The 25,216-nt window shown below is 42.8% G+C and overlaps 1 protein-coding gene across 5 annotated transcripts in view; it reads left to right on the forward strand.

Annotated features, from left to right (window-relative positions):
• The window catches only part of EXTL3 (exostosin like glycosyltransferase 3), a 136,706-nt gene that overhangs the window by 81,596 nt on the left and 29,894 nt on the right, over positions 1-25,216 (forward strand). For 4 of the 5 annotated variants that reach the window (XM_007962056.3, XM_073018021.1, XM_037983831.2 and 1 more), the window contains exons 2-3: positions 10,484-10,577; positions 12,614-15,236. In XM_007962056.3, the coding sequence (XP_007960247.3) occupies positions 13,089-15,236 (2,148 nt within the window). In that variant the 5' untranslated portion in view covers positions 10,484-10,577; positions 12,614-13,088. The remainder of the gene's footprint in view (positions 1-10,483; positions 10,578-12,613; positions 15,237-25,216) is intronic. The other variant, XM_007962057.3, reaches the window with a different exon arrangement.

A 25,216-nucleotide genomic window follows, 5' to 3' on the forward strand; every position in this document is an offset into this window, starting at 1 on the left:
GACTTGCTATTTAGCAGAGGGACTTTTAAATATTTTGTGATGAAAGAACTGTTTTCTTAAACTGTTATTTGGTGTGTTAAAAATACCTTATCCTGTGGGAATTTCCCATTCTTTTGCCTGTGGGGGGCCCGAAGAATCATAAGAACTCACGAGCATGAGAGAATCTAGCTTAACTAAGTGCTTTCTGGAGGAGTCGGAATTGTGGCTCTTCTGACTTCCGGAAACATGTGTTTAATATCCAGATGTAAGGGGCATACCTACCTAAAAAGTGATTGACAGGCATATGTCTGTATCCCTCCACCTCTGGCTTTTCTAGTGGGGGAAAACTCTGTTAATATTTGGTGTGTAGTTGGGATCTTTCAGTGATTAGGCCTCAGAGTTTTGATCTCAGAGTAAAAAGATTTTAAGTGAACAGTTTGGAAAGAAGTAAGTCAGGGGCCAGGCTGAGCATGGGAAATGTATTTTTAGGAGAGAGGGCAAGTCCAGAGGGTGGTTTGAAGCCAGCAGAAGAATGTCTTAGACTAGACAGAGACCGGTTCTTTTCCGCAGGGTCCTAGGCCAGCTGTGGATTGGAGGGTTATGGGTGATGAGGGGGTGCAGGAGTGATGCGGAGTCCCTGTCCCAGTTGAGACTGGTGGTCTTCTGGAGGAGGGTGGGAGGGATTCCCTGTTGTAGACTCCGGTGTTAGGAGAAAAAATGAAGGTCCCACCAGACCTACTCTTGGTAAAGGTTCGAGTGCCTTGGCATGTTACTGTAGAGTGAGGCAAGGAATATGAAACCAGGACCTTTCATAACGTCTTAAAACTGCCCACTCCATTCGCTGGTTATTAAGTTTAGCTCAGAAAACTTCTGTTAACATATTTCTGTTTTATTTTTGTTACCTCTTCATTTCGGCAACTATCATTTCGAAGACTTTCAATGATAGGGCAGTTGACTAAGAGGGAAAAAAGGATTTTTCACTTTTAGAGGTTTCATGGAAATAGCATAGCCCAGGCAGAGAGAGTCGATGAGCTCCAGAGGGACAGAGGTGGGCTCACCTGTAAGCTTCATCTTTTCTTTTCTTGGCGGAATCAGTTGCACAGTCCTTTTAAATTTTCAATCATTCAGACCTCTTGGGTGATGTTACTAGGGAGAAGAGAAGCAGGATTTTAAAAACCTGTGATCTTGAAAATAGAAGAGGAATGTGGAGACTTATTACTAACATACTTCCCTCTCCCACACTTAGGCCATAAAGTGCAGTGTAGGATACTACTCACACCCAAATGACCCATTAAAAGTCTAGAAGTGGAGCCATAGGAAGATGAACTGTAGAGTCTTTTGGAGAGTGAAAGCATCATATACATAATATATAAGAATGCCTACTATACGCAGCCATACAAACGGAATCCATAACGGAATGAGCAAAGCTGTATTCCAGTTAAACTTTATCTACAAAAGCAGGCAGCTGCCACTTGCCGGTGCCTGCCTTAGAGCACCACCCCTCACACACATGCCTTTCCCTTGGTATATTCCTTCATTTGGCTGTGTCCAGTACCTTTTGGACTGGTCAATAACATTAATGGTTAACGTCCTGGATGTTTGCTTTGTTGACTGCTTTCCCTTTCAAACCTCTTCTCCAACTTGCTTTTAAATGTTTTTTCAGCAATTTTGATGTACTCTTTCCAACATGGCTTCCTTTCTTTGTTTTTCTTTTCTTTTTTCTTTGAGACAGAGTCTTGCTTTTTTCATCCAGGCTGGAGTGCAATGGCATGATCTCAGCTGACTGGAAACTTCCGCTTCCCAGGTTCAAGTAATTATCCTGCCTCAACCTCCCGAGTAGCTAACATTACAGGTGCGCGCCACCACACCTGGGTAATTTTGTATTTTCAGTAGAGATGGGGTTTCACCATGTTGGCCAGGCTGGTCTTGAACTTCCACCTACCTTGGCTTCCCAAAGTGCTGGGATTATAGGCGTGAGCTGCAGCATCTGGCTTCCTTTGTTTCTGAAATAGAGCTGTAAAATATAAAAAGCACAGTGGCTTCAAATGCAGAAAATAGTTGATGGGATCCCAAATTATTAATGGAGTCTGTGGAAAATTAAGAGGGGCCTTAAAGGAAAGCCTTATGCTTGAAATCTTGGAGGTGAAACGAGAAGGAGGTCTTGGAAATGGCCTTGCTGCCTTGAGTAGATAGGGTGGTGAAATTTTCCCCACAGTAAAACATGTTTTTGTGCTTTCTGGGAGCAAGACAGTTGTCAGTCACTGAGGGCCTAGAGTCTAAAAGGATCTTTGAGGTCATCTAGTCGAACCCCTTAATTTATGAGTTAACAAATGATAAGGAGCTAGTGAGTCAAGAAGGAGGAATTGGGAAGTTAGAGGACCTGATGAATCAGAAAGATGGTAATGATGATGGGATGGTAAAGCGTCTCAAGCTGAATTCACCCACGAAGGGTGAAGGAGGATGCCCGAGTCATAAGCTGATTTAAGGCTGGGCACGGTGGCTCACACCTGTAATCCCAGCACTCACCTTGAGTCCAGGAGTTCAGGACCAGCTTGAGCAACATCATAGTAAGACTCCGTCTCTTAAAAAAAAAAAAAAAAAAAAAAGCCAAAAACTGATTTATGCATGGCTTAGCAAACTTGCCTCACTTTCTGTGTCTCATTCAGGGAGGCCCAGGGCACTAACGACATCAGTTGTATGCCTCCACAGCATAAAATAAAAATCATGTGTTTTGGGGAAGCGGAAAGCGTTAAGAGAGATTAGTTTATACTCTAGGCACTTGTATACTAAGTTGACTGTTCTGAGAATAAGTTAGCAAAATCCATCTGAAGACTGTATTTAAAAACCTTGTTTCTACATCTCTACCCAGCCCTTATGAAAATGATGCATCTCATTTTAGGAGGGAGAATGAGAAAGATGGGAAGAATGCAGAAATGACCTATAATTTCACAATCTAGAAGTGCCTCTGTTGGTGTTTTTGCTTCTGTTTTTCTATTCAGAAATATATACATATGCATTTTAAACTTGTTATACGGCGTATATGGCTTTGAATCTGTATTTTTCTGTGAACATCTTTTCTTTTTATTTAAAACCATTGAAAAGCTTCCTAATGGTATGATAGTCATATCAGTGACAGTCACACATTGTTTAACCTTGCTCCTAGTCTTGGACATTTAATTTATATATTTTATGTAGATGATAAAGAATAATGAGGTGATTGCATCTTTATATACAAATCTTGCTCACCTAAAATACATTCCTAGAAAGTGAAATTGCTGAATCAGAGACAAGAAAATTTCGAAGGTTTTTTTTCTTACAAATGGCAAATTACTTTTCAATTTACCTTTTTACTGCAAGAGTACCTGCCACATTGTGGCAGCCAGCATAGTTCAGAGTTGTACTGTACTTTAATCACTTTATTTTAATGTTTTAGTATGAACATTTTGGAAGTTAAATCTTTTTTCTCACTCATGATTCTTTAAGAATAATTTCTGGGATAGAATTACAGGGAAAGAGGACAGGCACAGTTTCACTGTTTCTATTACTGCCAAATTGTGCTCCAGAAAGGTGTGCCAACTTGCAATCCCAGCAGCCAAGTATGGGAATGTTTACCCTGGATCCTGCTTAGCACCAGATATTATAATTTTACAATTCTTTGATGATTTATTAGTGGAATATACCACAGTATCTTGTTTGAAATGTGCATTTCTTTGATCGCTAGGAAGGTTAAATATATAAACGTGAACCCTTTTTGTGTAATTTCTTGTTTATATCCGTTGACCACTGTTGATTGCCTTTTTAAAATTCTGTCATATTGCGCAGGCTTCCCAGTTTTTAATCAAATTTAAGCTTTTTTTCCCTTCTGAATACTTAGAATCCTTTGATTCTTATAGAGTCAAACCTGTTGAACATTTCTGGATTTTAATTTTGCTTGGATTCCTGGAAAAGTGGCTATGCTTAACTTGAGATGAAATTACACTTGTGTTTTCCTTTTCTTGTTACAGTTCATTTATTATAATTAACTCTTGAATGCATCTGGAACTTATTTTTGGATTTGGTTTGTCATGTAGTAATCTGACTTTGTTTTTTTTTCCCCAAATAGATGTGTCACATTATTTATTGAAAAATGTAATGAGGTGTTTTTTAAAAAAGATTGCAATAAGGTAATATTTTTAATTACAAAAGTAATACATATTGATTGTAAAATGAATTAAGACAAAATGAATCCTCTAAGTAAACAAATGGTAGATAAGTGAGAAGCAGTATACAGGGCTGTAGGTCATACAGACCTGGATTTGTAACTTGGTTGCCGTATTGCGCTGAACAAGTTTCCTAGCCTCAGTGATATGCCACTGCTTCATCGGTGAAGTGGGAATGACAGTAATCCCATGTGGCTGATGAAATGAGATAATATGTGTGAAGTGTGTTACCTAGAGTACTGTGCCTAGCACACTGTAAATATAAATCAGTAGCAATTATGATAAAGCCCTCTTCTCCCCATCTTCCAAGGGCGTGTGGTGCATTGTAGTGCGGACTTTCTGCATTAGGTAAGGGATAGTGCTGTTTGTCTTCTTCAGCTGTCTACAATTACATTGATTCGGCTGCCATTAATCTGAATCTCCATTACTATCAGTTCTTCATTAGACCAGTGGTTTTGGAGTTAGGGTTGTGTGCTCTGCATTAAAATCACCTGGGAACTTCGTCAAACTGCAGGAGTTTGGCCCCCACACCTAGGAATTCCGATTTAGTTAAAGTAGCTTGGGCCCCGGTTTATTATTTGAAAAAATTCTTAAGTGGTGAATCTGATTTTTACACCTAGTTAAACTTGACTGGTAAGACAATACAATTTGGATTTGTGGGACATTAGCAAACTGGTGGGAAGGGAAACAGGTAAGGCAATGGCATAATTTTCAAATTGAGGACTTACCCAGCGAGTTGAGACTTCTGGGCTCAGGTTTGTTGCCAAATAGATGACTTGGGGTAATCAACAGCCTCATTTTCCTTTTTAGTATCTATATATTGAACAGCGGAAGGAATGCTCACCACTTATTGATGAGTTCCTTTTGTATTTTGTGATTTGTCTGCTAGTGGCATTTGTGGAACACCTTGGGATTTAGAAATCTGCTCTTAAGCCCAAAGAATAACTTGTTTTCCCTTTCTAACAGCCATAAGGGTGGCTCAAACTCCGGTTCTCTGGTTGCATCATAATCTTCACTCTCGAGTCAGTAGGTCAAGGCACAACCAGTTTTTCACACTTCATTTTGTTTTTTAATTGCTGAGGATGTTCTATTTCGCTTTTTTCATCCAGGCTAAATTATCCAGTAAGAAACCACTGTGGTCGTTGGATTGTGAAAACATAGAGCCTTGGTCTCCTGTAACTTGGGAAGTGTCTATATGTAGTTCTTACAGCTTACTCTTTATCTACAATTAGCTTCCCTGGGAAGTGCCTTTTTTTTAAACAGAAGACAAATCAGTGATAGCGTTGGGAAATGTGTTTTAGTGCTTATTAACATACTTCCTGACTTCACGAACTAGGTACTGTCTTGCCTTGACAGGCTGTACTTAGTAAGGAAATCAGGAAATGATTTTTTTTGGGTTTTTAGTACTTAAAAACAAAACAATCCTCTGAAATACTGCTTTCAACGACCTCACTGAAATGGTTTCCTGTGGAGAACTCTCTTTACCTAATTGGAAGGGCTCCTGGTGATGGCAGCAATGGCAGCAACGTGCAGACAGCTCTGTAGAACCCGCACCTGGGTTGTCATGGAGTTCTGCCACTTGATGGGCCCATTTTGACCTAAATGAAAAAGAGAAAATGGTACTATAAGCACAGATATACAGGTGGGTCAAAGGCACACTGGCAAACATATTTTGCTCTAAGTCTGCTATTCTCTTTAGCAGGTAGATACTTTGAATATAGTGTTGACTTTCGGTTTTGGAGGAATATTATGTGTTTCAATTGTAATTATTATTCATGGTTACAGTGGAGTAGCAGTGATATGGAGAATGTAAAAATACACATGATAGGCATGTGTGTATGCCTGCTTGCATTGTTACTTGTATTAATATAGACAGTGTAACATAATTAAGGCATTAAAGGTATGAGCCTTACAGTCAGCTTGCTTTGGTTTGAATTCAAGTTTCACCACGTAACAAGGGTGACTTATGGCTAATTAGCCTCTGTGCTTTGGTTTCCTCATGTACAGAGCAGGAATAACAGTAAATCCACTTCACAAGATTGTTGTGAGGATTAAGTGAGTGTGTTGAGGAATATGTGGTAGTAGGTTTAACCCGGCATATAGTGAGCATTCAATACCTGTTAGCTATTATCATAATTATTTAAGATATTAGAGGCCATTAAGGTTTCACTGGGAACATCTGGAAAGCGTCTAGCCTCTCTGTTTCTCGCCCTGTTCTCCCTTCATACCTTCCACGTGGAAGGCATCATAGCCAGATGGAGCAGTGACTCCATTCTTCCCCATTGCGCCTCCTGTCTCTCCAGGTGAGTGTTTTAGTGTAGTTTAACTTTTTTCTTTCTTTCAGAGCTGCATTGTAGTCTGATAATTTTCTGCATATAAAATTATACAGTTTTATTAAAAGACACGAAAGAAGATCTAAATAGAGACATATCCCAGATCCGCGATGGGAAGTTTCAGTATCAGTGTTTTTGTTTTACGAGGAGAAAAGTCAAGTCCGTAGGATGGTGGTTATATCAACAAACTCTTGAAAGCAAGGCCGTGAGTAATGTTCCTGCTGATAATCGCAGTTTGCTGTTGAGATAAGGGATGCGAGAGGAGGAGGGCCCTGGTACTTGGAGGTGGAGGGGTGAGAAGGTGAAGGGGAACACCAGCACGTGCACAGTTCTGGATTGGAACTCTGAGCCCCGACTTCTCAGCCCGCTGCTCAGACTCTGGAACGGAGTGATTACATTGTAGTTTTCCAGGGCTACAGCTTGGTTCAGCCGTTCAGTGACTAGCTAGCAGATAGAGATTTCTACTTTGCATTTGTCACCAAAATGTCTAATTAGGGAAAAGAGTAAAAGGTAGGACGCTGGCCACAATCTGAATGATAAATCTCTGTATACAACTATTTTAGTTTTTTTCCCCCTGGGAGAAGACACTGTCACGATCCCCTTCTAGTCATAGAAGATGTGCTTGCTGCCATTGGACCTTTGACGTGTAGATGGCTGTGTTGCTGACCACTGGGAAAAGGATATCAGGAGGGAGGTGAAGATGGGAAAAGTCCATTTGAGAGTCAGCCAATCGGGGGCTAACCGAAGCTCACTGGCAAATTCTGGGAGGTGAAGGCAGAGAAGAGGTCGAGGACAAGCCTGCGGGAACAGCTACATTTGGGGAGCAGTGAAAAGGGGTCAGAGAAAGAGAACCAGGAGAGGGCATGGGCAGGAAGTATAAAATGCAGACTGCCTTAATATGAGGTGCACAGCATGGGTGAGAATGCAAGACACTTTGATAGGAGAAAGGAAGGTGTAAGTGGAGAGACTTTATGCTTCTGGATAGGATTAACTATATTAAAATACTTAAGACTTGCCTACTTAAATGCAATATAATGGGATTCTTTTTATATATCGCTGAATTCTGTCCCTAATATTGTGTTGAGTTTTTTTGTGTCTATATTCATGAGTTTTTTTTGTAGTTTTCTTTCTTTTCTTTTCTTTTTTTTTTTTGAGGCAGGGTCTTGCTCTGTCACCCAGGTATGATCTCACCTCCCACCTCAGCCTTTCGAGTAGCTGGGACCATGCCTGGCTAATTTAATTTTTTGTTGTTGTTGTTAGAGATGGTGGGGTCTCACTGTGTTGCCAGGGCTGGTCTCAGGCCATCCTCTCCCCTCAGCCTTCCGGAGTGCTGGGATTATAGACGTGAGCCCCAGTGCCTGGCTTGTGGTGGTCTTTTTTTTTTTTTTTTTTTAGTACTGTCTTTGTTTGGCTTTAGTGTCAGGGCAATGCTAGGTTTATAAAATGAACTGGGAAGTGTTCCTTCCTCTGGAAGAGACAGCGTAGAATAGGTGTTTAGTTTTCTTTAAATGTTTAGTAGAATTCTTCAGTGAAACCATCTGGGACTGGAGATTTCTTTTTTGGGATTTTTAAAAGTATGAAGTCAATTTACTTAATAGTTATAAAACGAATTCAGATTATTCCCTATTGGATGAGTTGTGGTACTTTGTGTTTTCCAAGGAGTTGGTCCATTTCACTGAAGTGTGTAGAGTTGTTTGTAGCCTGCAGTGATAGTCCCTGTTTCATTCCTGTTATTGGAAATTTGTGTCTTTTCCCTTTTTTCTTTGTCACTCGTGCAGGTTTGCCAAACCAGTGACAAACCTCTTTGTTTTCTTGCTTTTTGCTTTTTCTCTTCTGCTTTTCTGTTTTTGATTTTGTTGATTTCTGCTCTTTAGGTTTTGTTTTTTTTCCGGGTTCTTGAAGGAGGAGCATAGGTGATTGATTTGAGACTTTTCTTCAATATAAGAATTTGTGCATACATTTTCCTCTAAGCACTGTTTCAGCCATGTTCCTGTTTTTTTTTTTTTCTTCCATCTATAATATCTTACTTAATTTGTGCAGTAACTTTGGCAGTAGGCAGAGATTTTCAGCCTCACTTTACAAAGGAGGAAATGAGCTCAGGGAGATTATGTAACATTCCGAAATACTCAAGGCTGAGCTGCGTCCTGAGCCAGGTAGTCTAGCTGCAGGTCCATATGGCCATCCAGCTGCCTCCCGGCTCTGAAGTTCTCTCTCTGTAGTTTACAGTGTATTCAAGACATTATTTGTTAATGGATTCATTAACATTATGTTGAGAGCCATGGGGAACACGTTCAGTATGAGGTAGGAGGACTGGGTCCCAGCAAAGCAGAAAGGGAGGATGAGTCAGGGAAGTAGATGGAACACTAAAAAAGCACAGCTTCATGGAAGTCCAGGGGAGAATTGAGAGTTTGTAGGATGAGGAAGTGATCAGGGATACGACTCATTTAACAAATATTTATAGAGTGTGTACAGCGTGCCGGACACTGGGCTGGGTGCTGGCCACGCAGCAGTGATCCAAGCACAAAGGGTTCCTCCCCTTGAGGATTAGGCTTTGGTGGGGAAGGGAGGGAATTAATAAATTAAAAGATACTGGGAAGTAAATCAGTGGGTCGGAGCCAGAGGGCATCAGGGAGTAAGAAAGGCAACTTTAAATGAGAATGCCAGGAAAGTTGAGACCTGAAGGATAAGAAAGAGTCTGCCAGGCAGAAGCCTGGGGAAAAACATTTCAGACAAAACAGGTGAGAGCAAGAAGCTTGGCATAGTCGAGGAGGTAAGAGGAGGCCAGTGTGGCCGAAGCTGAGAGAGCAAGGGGAACAGTGATGGTAACTGAGATGGGTCTGGGGGGCCCGGCAGTACAGTGGGCAGCCTTGAAAATACCAAGAGGGGAGGCATGGTCTGAGTCACGTTTCAAGATGGTCCTGGTCGCTGTGTGTGGAGTGCATTGTAGGGGCAGGAATGGAGGCCAGCTGGCAAGTTAAGCATGAAATGCTGTGGCAGGTGACGGAGAATGAATTAGACATGTACATTGTATATGGAGTAAAAAATCTGAAGGTTGCTCCTTATCATTATTTCAGTGACATTTATTTCTAGAGGCTGATATATTTATTGTCATTTTCCAGAGAATGACAGAAGAGATTCTGAGAGTATTCTTTTTCTTTCGGCTTGAAATAATTTAATTAGCTGTTTAGGAAGGAATACTAATGCTGTTGGACATGGACGATGCTTTTGCCTGGCTCCAGTAAAAGAGATGGGAATTTAGTGGGGATGCATTCTTTTGAATCATTGTTGAATTATTGGTTTCTGTGAGAATGTTTGTTTTTACTCAGCTCTGCTTATATGTAAGTTGGTAGCACTAGAAATATTACACTAAGTATAGTCAGTCTCCAAATGACTTTTTAAAAACCCGTGTTTAGACACTGTATGTGGTATCTTTTTGAATTTTTGGTATGAAAAATTTCAAACCTAGGCAAAAGCAGAGAGCCTGATATAATAAGCCCCCATGGGTACCCATCATTCATTGTCAACAGCAGTCAGCGTACGGCTGATCTTGGGTTCATTTCTACCTGCAGACACTCCCCGCCACCCTCATCCTGTTTATTTTGAAGCAAATTCCAATAATATTTCATCTGTAAATATCTCAGTATATACTTTCAACAAGTAAGGACTTTTCCATATTTTAGTGTTTGGTTTTATTCCACCTTAGAGCACATAAATAGGTAACGTCTGTCTGGATGGTTTGCCTGCGAGAGTCCCCTTGTATACCACTTGTCGCTGTGTGTTTATTAAAAGTCTACCTTTCCACTTCAAAGAGTCTGTTTGGACAGTAAATTATTCGGTGACCTCATATACATGAGAGAAATCTTTTCATAGGGGACAGTAAATAAGTTGTTTAATAGCACTTTCAGTATTGAGTATTTTTCTAATAGCGTGTCACTGTTCTATTTTTGTTTTTGCTTAATTTTTTTTAATCAGGAGAGCAAGCCCTGGAGGTTCACTCTTTCAAGAAATCATGTGTTGAGGTGTAATGCTACACAAGTCAGAGGAAGGAAGGATCCTGAAACACATGGTGAGGAAGGAATGAGTCAGCTGGATTGCCGTGATTACGTGATTACGCCTTCTTTTCTTTTTCTTCCGTTCTGTTGTTTCTTTGTTACAATTTGGTCATAAGTGCAAAGAAGATTCTTTTGAAAGCAAGAGATTTAAACATGTGAATCCCAAGGATAATGTAAATTCGAGTATTTGGTCAGCTGCTAATTATCCAAGTTTAGATTATCCAAATACTTAAAACTTTTATTAATATTATCATCAACTTGAGGTCTGATGTCTTGTCAGATGTTCTTTCTAATGGACGAAGTGACTCACACCATCATTTCCCTCCTCTCATTCTTTGCTGTTAGCCAATTCTAATATCCTCTTTTCTTTCTTTCTTTCTTTTTTTTTTTTAAGAGATGGAGTTTCACTCTTGTTGCCCAGGCTGGGGTGCAATTGTGCGATCTCCGCTCACTGCAACCTCCGCCTCCCGGGTTCAGGTGATTCTCCTGCCTCAGCCTCCTGAGTAGCTGGGATTACAGTTGTGTGCCACCACACCCAGCTAATTTTGTATTTTTAGTAGAGATGGGGTTTCGCCATGTTGGCCAGGCTGGTCTCAAACTCCTGACCTCAGGTGATCCACCCGCCTTGGCCTCCCAAAGTGCTGGGATTACAGGCGTGAGCCACCATGCCCGGCCTAATGTCCCCTTTTCTTTAGAAATTGTTATTATAATTTATTGACAGATTAAAATTTAATATCAAATGTTACAATGAAATCAAATGTTACTTGAAAAAATGTTAGAATGTTTTAAGAAATCTTTATTCTGAAAAAAAATTATGTTTATAAAAATGGTAAAAAGGAGAGAAGACTATTACACCTTTAATAGTTAAACATCTTTGACAGAGGTAGAGGTTAGAAAAAGTGGTTGTGCCTCTGTGGATTCCTACTCATTTTATGCTACGTGTACCCTTGTTTGTTTATATCTTATCTCTTAGGCTGAAGGAAGTTCCATGAGGTCAAGGATTATACATCCTAGATTCTCCCACAGTTATATTTAGCATGTCTTAGCCCTGTTAAGAGTATGGTGAATATTTTTTGGAAGAATGATAAAAGAAACTGGGAATATTTCCTGGCATAGAATATTATGATTTGCTTCCAGCTCTGTTGAGTTTGAGGGAAAGCAAGTGGCAAGCTTCTGTAGTCAGTGGCAGTGAAGCTTGGTGAGAGAGCAGGGCTGGGAGTGTCGTTGAGGGACTGAGTCGCTTCAAGCATCCTCCCGTCCACTGCACTTTGTGTCGCAGCATTGTGGTGCACTGTCGTCTCTGTGCACCTATCTCCATTTTAGAAGACTAGGAAACCGAGGTCTGATAGCAAATCTGTCAGCAGAGAATGAGAACGAATGTCTCTCATTTCTAAGTATAGTGTTCTTTCTAAAAGAGCAAGTTACTATTTATATTTTAAGAAAGAGCACATGATGTCTGCTAATGGAAGATAAATGAGAAGCAAACTGGGAAATACATTTTGTCTCAGGATTACTGCATCTACTACTGGATACAGATCAAAAGAGTTCTCTTCAACCCTTTCAACTCTATGTTGAACAAATTGAGCTTTTCAGAGTCTTTTTTTGTAAAGTATTTCCAAAGAAGACTTATAGGTTAGGAGTAAACATAAACTACCCAAGTTGGCTAGGAAGGTATTTCTCTTCATCTAAAGATGATGCCCAGGTATGGAACAGATAAGAAAATGAGACTGCGGACATCTTTGTCCCGTGAATTTAGTTGGTCATTGTGTTATAGGGCTGTAATGCCACTCTAGATCCAGTTAAATGAGAAGTGGGGAGGGGTTGTAAACTGCAGCTTTTTGGGGGCACTTATCCATTTATTACCCCAAGTAAAATACCCGTACCAAACAACAAACAACATCTCTACATTGTCATTGTAATGTTCTTTGAGACACAGCCAGTGTTCTAGCCGTTGTTTCATCCAAGATTTAAGCATTTTCTAGAAATGTATGGTGGTGGGGGTGTTGAACATAATCTCTTCAAGACTGACATGGTTCTCTTTCTTTTGCAGGCCTGATTGTTGGCAAAGGCATCGTAAGAAGCTGGCATTTATTTCTGTTCTAACCCATTACTGTATAACTGTGAATTGACACTATGCATACTTGTTGGTCAGCAAAGCCAAGAAACAAGAGCTATGGCAGTTGAGAAAGTCTGTCTGATTCCAGGGTGTTTTTTCTGGGTTTCATCATCAGGTACTTCCTCCCTTTCATCGCAGCAAGTATGTGGCACCTTTTACCGTTTGATAAAGATTAAGGACATGTTCTTTGGTCAACAGCCAGAACTTAAAATCTTCTGGAATAGGGTCAGAGACCATTTCAGCTGCAGCTGAGGAAAATGAAATTTCCATTTTATTTGGTGCCTTGTCCAGGGAGCACACTAACTCTTCTGGAAACGCGTCAGTGAAACAGAGATAGTTTTGTGGAATAGCAACCCATGGTTATGGCGAGTGACCCGACGTGATCTGGGGGGCAGGCTGCAGAGGACTCATGACAGGCTATACCATGCTGCGGAATGGGGGCGTGGGGAACGGAGGTCAGACCTGCATGCTGCGCTGGTCCAACCGCATTCGCCTCACGTGGCTCAGCTTCACGCTCTTTGTCATCCTGGTCTTCTTCCCGCTCATCGCCCACTATTACCTCACCACTCTGGATGAGGCTGATGAGGCAGGCAAGCGGATTTTTGGCCCCCGGGTGGGGAACGAGCTGTGCGAGGTGAAGCATGTGCTGGATCTGTGCCGCATCCGGGAGTCGGTGAGTGAAGAGCTCCTGCAGCTGGAGGCCAAGCGCCAAGAGCTGAACAGCGAGATCGCCAAGCTGAATCTGAAGATAGAAGCCTGTAAGAAGAGCATCGAGAATGCCAAGCAGGACCTGCTCCAGCTCAAGAATGTCATCAGCCAGACCGAGCATTCCTACAAGGAGCTCATGGCCCAGAACCAGCCCAAGCTGTCCCTGCCTATCCGACTGCTCCCAGAGAAGGACGATGCAGGCCTCCCTCCCCCGAAGGCCACTCGGGGCTGCCGGCTGCACAACTGCTTTGATTATTCTCGTTGCCCTCTCACCTCTGGCTTTCCGGTCTATGTCTATGACAGTGACCAGTTTGTCTTTGGCAGCTACCTGGATCCCTTGGTCAAGCAGGCTTTTCAGGGGACAGCACGAGCTAACGTTTATGTTACAGAAAACGCAGACATTGCCTGCCTTTACGTGATACTAGTGGGAGAGATGCAGGAGCCGGTGGTGCTGCGGCCTGCTGAGCTGGAGAAGCAGTTGCATTCCCTGCCACACTGGCGGACAGATGGACACAACCATGTCATCATCAATCTGTCGCGTAAGTCAGATACACAGAACCTCCTATATAACGTCAGTACTGGCCGTGCCATGGTGGCCCAGTCCACCTTCTACGCTGTCCAGTACAGACCTGGCTTTGACTTGGTCGTATCGCCGCTGGTCCATGCCATGTCTGAGCCCAACTTCATGGAAATCCCACCACAGGTGCCAGTGAAGCGGAAATATCTCTTCACCTTCCAGGGCGAGAAGATTGAGTCTCTGAGGTCTAGCCTTCAGGAGGCCCGCTCCTTCGAAGAGGAAATGGAGGGCGACCCTCCTGCTGACTACGATGACCGGATCATTGCCACCCTGAAGGCGGTGCAGGACAGCAAGCTGGATCAGGTCCTGGTGGAATTCACCTGCAAAAACCAGCCCAAACCCAGCCTGCCGACTGAGTGGGCACTGTGTGGGGAGCGGGAGGACCGCTTAGAATTGCTGAAGCTCTCCACCTTTGCCCTCATCATCACCCCCGGGGACCCTCGCTTGGTTATTTCCTCTGGGTGTGCAACACGGCTCTTTGAAGCCTTGGAAGTTGGTGCCGTCCCGGTGGTGCTTGGGGAGCAGGTCCAGCTTCCCTACCAGGACATGCTGCAGTGGAACGAGGCGGCCCTGGTGGTGCCCAAGCCTCGTGTTACCGAGGTTCATTTCCTGCTCAGAAGCCTCTCCGATAGTGACCTCCTGGCTATGAGGCGGCAAGGCCGCTTTCTCTGGGAGACTTACTTCTCCACTGCTGACAGTATTTTTAATACCGTGCTGGCGATGATTAGGACTCGCATCCAGATCCCAGCCGCTCCCATACAGGAAGAGGCGGCAGCTGAGATCCCCCACCGTTCAGGCAAGGCGGCTGGAACCGACCCCAACATGGCTGACAACGGGGACTTGGACCTGGGGCCAGTGGAGACGGAGCCGCCCTACGCCTCACCCAGATACCTCCGCAATTTCACTCTGACTGTCACTGACTTTTACCGCAGCTGGAACTCTGCCCCAGGGCCTTTCCATCTTTTCCCCCACACTCCCTTTGACCCTGTGTTGCCCTCAGAGGCCAAATTCTTGGGCTCAGGGACTGGCTTTCGGCCTATTGGTGGTGGAGCTGGGGGTTCTGGCAAGGAGTTTCAGGCAGCGCTTGGAGGCAATGTTCCCCGAGAGCAGTTCACGGTGGTGATGTTGACTTATGAGCGGGAGGAAGTGCTTATGAACTCTTTAGAGAGGCTGAACGGCCTCCCTTACCTGAACAAGGTCGTGGTGGTGTGGAATTCTCCCAAGCTGCCATCAGAGGACCTTCTGTGGCCTGACATTGGCGTCCCCATCATGGTAATAGAAAAACGAAGAGTTCGTTTTGGTGCATGAAATAGTGTCACTCTTAATCCCTTTTCCATCTTCCTTCACTTTAGCAATGGTGACTTCTAGTAGAGGAGAATACATGCATACTCATGAAAAACCTGTATAGTTTCCTTTCTTCCTGAAGGATTTGCTTGCTGCTTTTTCAAGCCTTGGTAGTTCTGTTGCTGTTACTCACTTCCTAAATCTAGGATCCCCAAAACCGAAACTGATTGTATATTCAATATACAAAACCTTGTCGGTTATCCCATAGACTTCTTCCATGTCACAACAAGATGATGATGATAATGATAAGCTACCATTTAGGAAGCACTTAGCATCTAGTCACTATAATAAGCATTTTGTGACATATCATTATCACTGTTTCTTCAACTTATTCATATGGGAGCTGAGGCTTAGGTTAATGAATTTGCCCAAGATCATGGTGAGTAATGGAGAAACTGAGCTTTAGTGTGTCTGATTCCAGAAGCGGCAGCTTTAGTCACTTCCCAAAGGGTTTAGGAAGGCCTGTGTCATTTTCCAGGTATTCATAGAAGTCTTTTGGAAGACTGGGTTTGGGGTTTGATATTTTGGAGTTGGAGAACCAACTCCAGTGGAACCTTCCAGGGTGTCTTGTAGGTTCTTTCTCATTCTTTACTCCATCTCATGGTTAGGTGCTGTATTTTGCAGGAAAAATAATAGCTAAATATGTAGGACAGGGCTTTAGTTCTGAGGAGTGTATCCACTTCAGAATGAAACTTGGCATTCTAGAAGAGAGATGGCGACCATCTCTCTTAAATGTGCAGCCTTAGAGCAGGTCTTAAGCAGACTGCCAACTATTTAACCTGCTGCATATGTAGTTACTTTCCGGCAAAAGGTAGCAAAAGGTCTGATGGGCCACACATTGCTAGAAGTCTAGTTTTTTAAAAAATGTATTTCATTGGGAAGCCAATTTATTTGAATTATTTTTCTAAGCAGCAGCATGGTATAATAAGTATGAGATTTGGCGTGATACAGACCTGGGATTAAGTCGTCATTTTGTGATCTTTGATAATTAGCTTTTTTGATCTCGCATTAAAGAGGAATCTAAGATAAGACAACTAAGAATTCTAGAAAGGCGCTCACTTATTTGATTCCTTCTTGCCCCTTAATGTTAAAGGAGATGAAAGCCAATATGTTTGTCTTGCCTATGCTGTGGGCAGCTTTAACTGACTTCACTCATAAAGGCTTCTTGTATCCTCTCTACATCATTTCTGTTTGTGTCATAGTTGTTACTGCCTACTTCCTTCTGTGCAAAGTACCTCTTTGCTTTAAATTTTTTCTTACTGCTGCTAATCTTATTTTTTTATTTAATTGAATTTATCATCAGAAGCTATTCAAAGACTGTAGGGTTATAAATCCTTTTTATCCCTGTTTATTTTGTATATTAAGCAAAGTTTTGTAAATGGGGAGTTTTTTAAATAGACTTCTCAAAGTTCACTTTTTTTCTTTCTGTTACAACTTTGTCATTGAAATTAAAAAAGGATTTGCTCTGTGAAAGATAGATGCTCCTCAAATAGTGGAATAATAGAGAAGCTGTTGTTTTCCATTTTTCCTGAGTTTTCTTTGATTTTGATAGGGACGTAGAGAAGCTAGTACCACCCCAGTTGACTGAAATTCATCGCGAACTTACCAGAATGAATCCTTTTTAAAAAACTCTCGTGGGAAATAAGTTGTCCTGACTGTTGGGCAGCCCATCGCAATAATACCTAATGGAAAATGCCAGAAACTTTACAAATAGGCCATTCTAAACAGCTTTCTCATGTTAGCATTACAAGTTTTTTTTCTGATCCTTTTAAAAAAGAGGAAGTAGCTTCAGATGGAGAATTTCACTCCATCCTGTAAATATTCTGGTTGTGCTTTGTATCTAGGAGAGGCAGGTGTTCTGGCCTGCAGTTGAAGTTGCTGACATCTTGGATGTACCTGGGTATCAGAGCTAGAAAGAGACTGGTAGCTCTCTCTGCTATAGAAAGATGGCACTACTATGATACACCTCAGAGTGGGTTTTCCGTCAAGATGTAGATATAGCCAATTCAGTATGCTAGCTTAAACCAAGGTTCCCAGGCATCAGTGAATCTACCCAGGAACCTCCGTGCCATTTCAGAAAGTGCTGGGCATTACAGGCTTCTCTTATGCTCAGGTTCCCACTAACAATAGGCATAAGTGCTGGATGTTTGTGGGCTGTGAAGTCTATTGAGCACCAGCTATTTTAAGTGGAGGAGGATTGTCTTAGGGATCCCCCATAGGACTTACATGTTAAAATTCCTCGTTCTTTTAAATAATTACTTACATAAAAAGATCTAGCTTAGAGTGAAGGTGATCTTTATTGCCACCACCCTTGAACAGTCCTGTTTCAAATGCTCTGTGTAAAGAGAACTTCAGCACGAATGGGATGGTGGCGGGGCAAGGAGGCAGGACTTGTAGAGAGATGGGAGAAGTGTCACCAGTTGAAATGGGTCTCCCATTGAATAGGGTAGGACTACTAAACAGAGGGGTGATGGTGGGTGTCTGCTCTCTCCCTGGCTCTTGTATATTTTGTAAACATGTGAATCAGGTCCCTTAGCTCCTGGAGCACAACAACAAAATACCTAATGAAAGCCAACTAGAGAGTATTGTTATGCCAAAGGATTTGAGGTCTAGGCTTTTGAAAAACTCTCCACTGTGTTGGGGACCACCACTTTCATGGCACCTGACAGATGTTCCACTGTTTCCAGGCCTCTGTTGTTTCTGACGATATGTCAGTGGTTTTCAGATTTTTGTTTCCTTATATGTAAGGTGTGGTTTTCTCTGGCTACTTTTGAAATTTTTTTTTGTATTTGGTTTTCAGCAGTTTGTGGTATGCCTCAGCATGGTTTTCTTTGATGTTTATTCTGGAAAGTGTTGATATTTTTGTTTTAGTAGGTGGTTAGTTGTATTGACTCAGACTAAAAGCCCTGTCTCGTGAATGGCCACTCACATGTTGAGTTATTTTATATGTAGCTGCTCTGCTTACAGCCTGCACCAAGCATGCATGGCTTAGGGGTGAGCCAGAGACAGAGCAGTTTCTACACAGAACTTGGAGCTCCCCATCTCTGGCTTTCTCCTTTCTGGATTTTTCTCCTTTCTTTCTAGGGGCTATGGTTACCTTACACATTTCCTTTACAGGCCAGAAAGACCACAGGTTTCATATGAGAGTTTTAGCGGTCTTTCTTGGTACCAACTCTGGCTTGCTCTCAGGGTGAAAACAACAGTAATTCTTCCTGTACCAGTAACTCCCTCCCTCTGAATTTTAGCACCCCTCCATAATTGGTTGTCTTTTGTTGACTCTCTAGTGCCTTCTGGAAATGGCTTTTATGGGATTTTTGTGCAGAGGTTATAGTTGTCATCTGAGGGAAGACTGGGTCTGGCAGAAGCTTACTCAACTCTCTGGAGGCAGAAACGCCAAGTAATCTCTTCTTCATAGATAGTCCCATTAAAAATTTTGGTTTCAGTTACTACTTTATTCTGACCAGTTTACACATCTTCCTTACTCTGCTTTACACTCTGGAAAATAGTAAGTAGGGTGGCCGTTTTAGAATCTGTCCTTTTGGAGTTGTAACATGTGGGCTGTTAGGAAAGGGACATCTTTCAGTTACTAACAGTGTAGTCTAGCTCACTCAAGACGTTGCTTCTCTTCACACTGTATACTCACTGATTGCTGAGACAGTCTCTTGGCAGCCCATCCCTGAGTCTTAGTTTTTCATTCTTTTCTTCATAAAGGGTATGGCTAATTTACACAGGGTGCCTTGGAAGGGCTCTTAGAAGGGATGACATTTGAGCAGAAGCCTGAATGAAGCGAATGAGAACGCCACGTACATTCTGGAGGGATGTATGGGGAATGGCAAGCACCAGAAGCAATGCCCAGTGCATCTGGGTGGCACGTTTGAAGGAGGTTGGAGTAGGCGGTAGGGCCAGCAGGTGCAGGACAGCGCAGGTCGCGCTTGTCTGGGTTTTATCCTCTCTGCCTTAGGATGCCTTTGGAGGATGTTGAACAGAGGAGGCACATGATTTTTATGGAACTATGGGGAAAAGAGCAGAAGCAAAAAGACTCGCAGTAGCCTAGGTGAGGAGCGGTGGTGGAGAGAACCAGTTCAGAGATCAGCATAGCACACATCTGTGGAAGTGATGAGATCAGAATGCACCATTTTTTTTTTTCCAAATCAAAATGATAGTGCCGGACACAGTGGCTCACCCCTGTAGTCCAAGCACTTTGGGAGACTGAGGCGGGCGGATTGCTTGAGACCAGCCTGGCTGACATAGGGAGACCCCATCACTACAAAAAAATAGAAAACATTAGCCAGGCATCATGCATGTCTGTAATCCCAGGTTCTTGGGAAGCTGAGGTGGGGGGGATTGCTTGAGCATGGTAAGTCAAGGCTGCGGTGAGCTGTGATTGTGCCACTGCGCTCCAGCCTGGGTGACAGAAGGAGACCCTGTCTCTAAAAAAAAAAAAAAAAAAGAGAGATACAAGATTATTTTTCAGTGCCCTTTTCCCTCTCTCTCAGCTCTTGATATTCAGATCGAACAGGGAGAGTTCTTTGTTTGGGTGATGTAAATATCATTCCAGGGGAGTTATTTTCGTGCTCTCTCCCCAGTAGCATCTGTAGTGCACTCTTGGCATCAGGAACTTTCTGGATGGGGACTCTGCCTCTCAGGCTAAGAGGCTTGGCTTTTGGCTAGACCTCAGGCAAGAGAGTGGAGATCGTTCTCAGGGCTTACTCCTTAAAGTGTTGGTAAGCTGTATTTTTTATCTCTGCCCACTCTACTTTTTTTTTTTTTTTCCCTGAGACGGAGTCTCGCTCTGTTGCCCAGGCTGGAGGGCAGTGGCCAGATCTCAGCTCACTGCAAGCTCCGCCTCCCGGGTTCACGCCATTCTCCTGCCTCAGCCTCCCGAGTAGCTGGGACTACAGGCGCCCGCCACCTTGCCTGGCTAGTTTTTTTGTATTTTTTAGTAGAGACGGGGTCTCACCGTGTTAGCCAGGATGGTCTTGATCTCCTGACCTCGTGATCCGCCCGTCTCGGCCTCCCAAAGTGCTGGGATTACAGGCCTGAGCCACCGTGCCCGGCCTGCCCACTCTACTTTTTAAAATATCCCTTGAACGAATGAGATGATAATTTCCTAAAATTGTGATAGCTAGGTGAAGCCAGCAGGAAAAACCTTGTCCAGCTTCTCCAGGTCCAAGACTGTGCAAGGTCTGGTGCACTTCACTAGGAGCTGGCACATCTGGGTGGTTTGTTTTTCTCTTTGACAACATTTGACTTAATAACTTGGTGGCTATAGCTGTGACTTTCTGTTTGCGAATGGGCTGTATGGCTGCAAAGGAAAATTATATAAAACAAGGCTACCCCAAACCAAAAATGAATAGCAAGAGATGCAGAAGTTTAAAGGAATTGCCGGAAAGTCATGTTGCATAATTTACTAATTGCAGCAAATTGATTCTTGAGGTAATGTCTTCCCCTCTTAGTTTATGTATACTCTTTTTACTAATTCAAAGTAAGGAATCTGAGACTGTGAGAATTCTGTTGCTTCAGGTCACTTGACTAATTGATGCCTGTATTACTCAGGACTTTTTTTTTTTTTTGAGACACAGTCTCACGCTGTTGCCCAGGAGCGCAGTGGCATGATCTTGGCTCACTGCAGCCTCCGCCTCCCAGGTTTAAGTGATTCTTGTACCTCAGCCTCCCTTGTAGCTGGGACTACAGGCACACACCACCATGCTCGGCTAATTTTTGTATTTTTAGTAGAGTCAGGGTTTTGCCATGTTGGCTAGACTGGTCTCGAACTCCTGACCTCAGGTGATCTGCTCACCTCTGCCTCCCAAAGTGCTGGGATTACAGGTGTGAGCCACTGCCAGCCCCAGGTCTTAGGACTTCTGACAATAGATACGTATTTTTTTTTCTTTTTTTTTTTTTCCCGCTTGCACATTTCCTGGAGAAGTACAAACTTGTTTTTTAAAATATGTATATAAAATATAGAAAATGTATAAATTAAAATACATACAGAATATAAAATATACATGTAAAGTGTATGACAGTTAAAATACTGTGCTAATATCATGTTATAATAATTGTTAACAGTTTTTGGGCATTTTCTGTGTGGTAGGCACTGTGGATGGTCTTTATCTGCATTCTCTCATTTGTTGACCTGCTAACCTAGGTTTTTTACCTGCACTTGCACTGGGATCATTGGCAACTTTTTCTCATATAAGTTAAAACAGACGTCTCATTTAAAACATGTACAATTTTGTTTTTACTGTGTGACATCCATATGTAAAGTTAAAAATGGAAAACCAGTGCACTGTTACCTTCTTATTCTCTTCCCTTCCTTTGCGTTTTCTTGCTTTCTGCCTCATCACTTGACATTTAGTGAATGAATCCCTTAAATCATGTAGTCCTCGGCCAGGTGCGGTGGCTCACACCTGTAATCCCAGCACTTTGGGAGGCCTAGATGGGTGGATCACGAGGTCAGGGGTTTGAGACTAGCCTGGCCAAGATGGTGAAAACCCCGTCTCTGCTAAAAAACAAACAAAGAAAAAACAAAAATTAGCCAGGCGCGGTAGCGGACGCCTGTAATCCCAGCTACTCAGGAGGCTGAGACAGGAGAATAGTTTGAATCCGGGAGGCAGAGGTTGCAGTGAGCCGAGATCGTGCTACTGCACTCTAGCCTGGGTGACAGGGTAAGACTGCATCTCGATGATGATGATGATGATGATGATGATGATGATGATGATGTAGTAGTAGTCCTCTTTCTATCATCTTTCTGTCACTCACCTCCCTCCCCACTCACTTCAAGCTGTGTTACCTAGGTCCTCCTGAGTTAGGTGGGCATGACTGTGTGCCTCTTCCTGGATCTCATTTTCCTGTCCTGAGTTCTCTGTTGGGTTCCTCTTTTAAGTTGGAGGAAGGGGATGATGGAGAACTAAGATCAGTTGCCATTTCCTTTCTTGCCTGTGTGATGGCTTGATGTTAAGTTTCATTCTCAGATATGGATTTGCTATAGGGATGTATTATGCATGTATGTGTTTTGTTGGAGGATGGAGATTGTTGGGCATGGCTGGGCTGGATATAATCTTAAAGAGAAAAAGGGCATGTCAAGTGTATTTAAATGGCCAAATTTCAGAGGTGGCAGCGTTCTAGGCCACGATTGCTGTCCCTTTTCCTTTGTGATGGGAGGTCAAGGGTCCCGTGAATGATATTGTGCAGAAGAGCAAGCAAGGCACCGTCAGGGAGCCCTGTGTGTGGGACAAGCCAAGCAAAGAGTGCTCCTGGCTTGATGTAGGTGGATGGGTTTTTTGCTATAGAAAACTACACTAAATACTAAGAGGTTTCCTAATTCCTCTCTAGTTATCATTCTTTAAGATTATTACAGATATTGAATGTTTACTTATAATTTTGATCTAGAAACTTCTCAAGTCTTTATTTCATATTCTGTAAATAGAATGGCAGGGCTAAATTATGTTCTATTTTCTGCTCATTTATAAAACATTTGTTGAACATCTGCTATATTGCCAGGCACTATGGTCTGTCCATTTTGGTTAATGTCATACCAGTAATTAAAGCAATAACTTGAAAGTGAGTTTTCCTGTTCACAGGTTACTAAGGTGTAATCATAAGGCATCTAATAGCAATGTGCTAGAGTAACATGAAGAAATAGCCAGTATTGTGGGGTTGGGGGAAGAGTGTTGTTTTAATTTGAAACAAAACGACTTCAACAAAAATGAGAACCTTTCCTAAACATGACACAGTCCCTCTAGTTGACTGGTTTCTGTTATGTTCAACCTGTCTTTTCTCAGATTCTTAGAGGCCATGTTAATCTGTGAGTCTGCATTTAGAAATGGTTTTTTTTTTTTCAAGACGGAGTCTTGCGTTCTCGCCCGGGCTGGAGTGCAGTGGCACAGTCTCGGCTCAGTGCAACCTCTGCCTCCTGGGTTCAGGCAATTCTCCTGCCTCAGCCTCCTGAATAGCTGGGATTACAGGTGCCCGCCACCACGCCTGGCTAGTTTTTGTATTTTTAGTAGAGAAGGGGTTTCACCATGTTGGCCAGGATGGTCTCGATCTCTTGACATTGTGTTCTGCCCGCCTCGGCCTCCCAAAGTGCTGGGATTACAGGCTTGAGCCACTGCACCCAGCCTGCATTTAGAAATGTTTGAGCCTCTCTGTTCTTCTGATTTTGGTGCCAGAATGGATAATAGTTGGTTTGCTGAGCTTTTGTTTAGCCATTAAACACTGCAGCTTTGAAGCAAAACTATTAGAAGAAAACTTTTACTCTTCCACCCATTTAGTTTTAGTTGGTGTTTGCAAAGTTTGTGAGGGCAGAAATCTTTTTGTGGTTATGGGGAAAAGGGGAATGTCTTAGGTAATGAACTGTAGTTACTCTTCCAAGCGCTGTTTGGTTTACTGTCTCCTGCAGGTTGACTCTAAATCAGGGTGTTTAGCAATGGCACAGTGACATTTTGGGTCAGATAATTCTTTGTTGTGGGGGGCTGTCTTGTGCACTGTAGGATCTGGTAGCATCCCTGGCTTCTGCCCGTTAGATACTAGATGCAAGTAGTGCATCCTTTTCTCCAGTTGTGACAACCAAAAATCCTTTCAGACATTGCCACTGTAGCCTGGGGCAAAATCATTCCTGGTTGAGAACCACTGCTCCGAATTCTTAAAGCGGAGTTACTGACTGCAGTTACTTGTCAGCTAACCACAAATAAACTGTAGTGCTTGGTGTTGTGTGTCTGTGAATCTTTAACAGCTTTTCTGTTCTTTTTTTTCTTCTTTTGAGACAGAGTCTCACTCTGTGGCCCAGGGTGGAGTGCAGTGGTGCGATCTTGGCTCACTGTAACCTCTACCTCCTGGATTCAAGGGATTCTCCTGCCTCAGCCTCCTGAGTAACTGGGATTGCAGTTGCCCTCCACCATGCCTGGCTAGATTTTTAAAAAATTATTTTTAGTAGAGATGGGGTTTCGCCATATTGGCCAGGCTGGTCTTGAACTCCTGACCTCAGGTGATCCGCCTGCCTTGGCCTCCCAAAGTGCTGGGATTACAGGCGTGAGCCACCATGCCTGGGCCTTTTATTCTGATTGCTGTTCTGATTATTAAAATGCAGTTCGCTCTACCTGAACAGCTGTTGTCATTCTAGCCCAGAGCAGTTGTGCTCAGAGGGTGAGCAGTGGTGGCAGGTGCCCTGTGTTCCTGGAGTCCTTAGTAGTTGTTCTCTTGTTGCTTCTTGATACCTAAGTAATGGACTTTAATAAACTTACTAAAAAAACTAGTGTGAAATCTAGGCCAAAACACTTTGATATTTGACCTGCAGCTCCATGACCCCACCGAAGTCTTCTAGAGCACAAGTAGGTTCTCTTGATTTGGTTGTTTAGATAATTTTGGATATGACCTAGATATCAAATCATTTTAGTTTTTCTTGTTTTTCATTTGCAGGTGCAGAGTTAGGTTGTTAATAGGATTGTCAACTTTGGCTGATAAGTAACTTCAGATTTTGCAAACAGCATGGTGCTATGTTGAGTTAGCAGAGAGGGTGCTTACATTCACACGTCTAGTAAGTGGAGGAGTTGGAATTTGAACCCAAGCTTTTCTGAATAGCTCCAAAGCCATGCTTTCTCCCTCTGTACCAGTGCTTCTCCCCATTTAATGTGCACAGGAATCCCCCAGGGGCATGTTAAAATGCAGATTCTGACTCTGGGCTTGGGGTGGTGCCAGCACCCCTGCAGGCCCCAGTGGTGTGTGCTGCTGGTCTTCACTTCACACTTTGAACACTGAAGCTCCTTGCTATATTCCTGGTTTACTAATTGTGCCGTAGATAATCCGTCTGAAGGTTAACGCACAAAACTGATAATCTTCAAGCCAATATTAAAGAACTGACATTTTCAAGTGGTTTTTCTTCATTTTAAGCTGTGTGTATTCACTGCTGC

This window comes from Chlorocebus sabaeus, chromosome 8, assembly GCF_047675955.1.
Source record: "Chlorocebus sabaeus isolate Y175 chromosome 8, mChlSab1.0.hap1, whole genome shotgun sequence".
Classification (NCBI taxonomy): domain Eukaryota; kingdom Metazoa; phylum Chordata; class Mammalia; order Primates; family Cercopithecidae; genus Chlorocebus; species Chlorocebus sabaeus.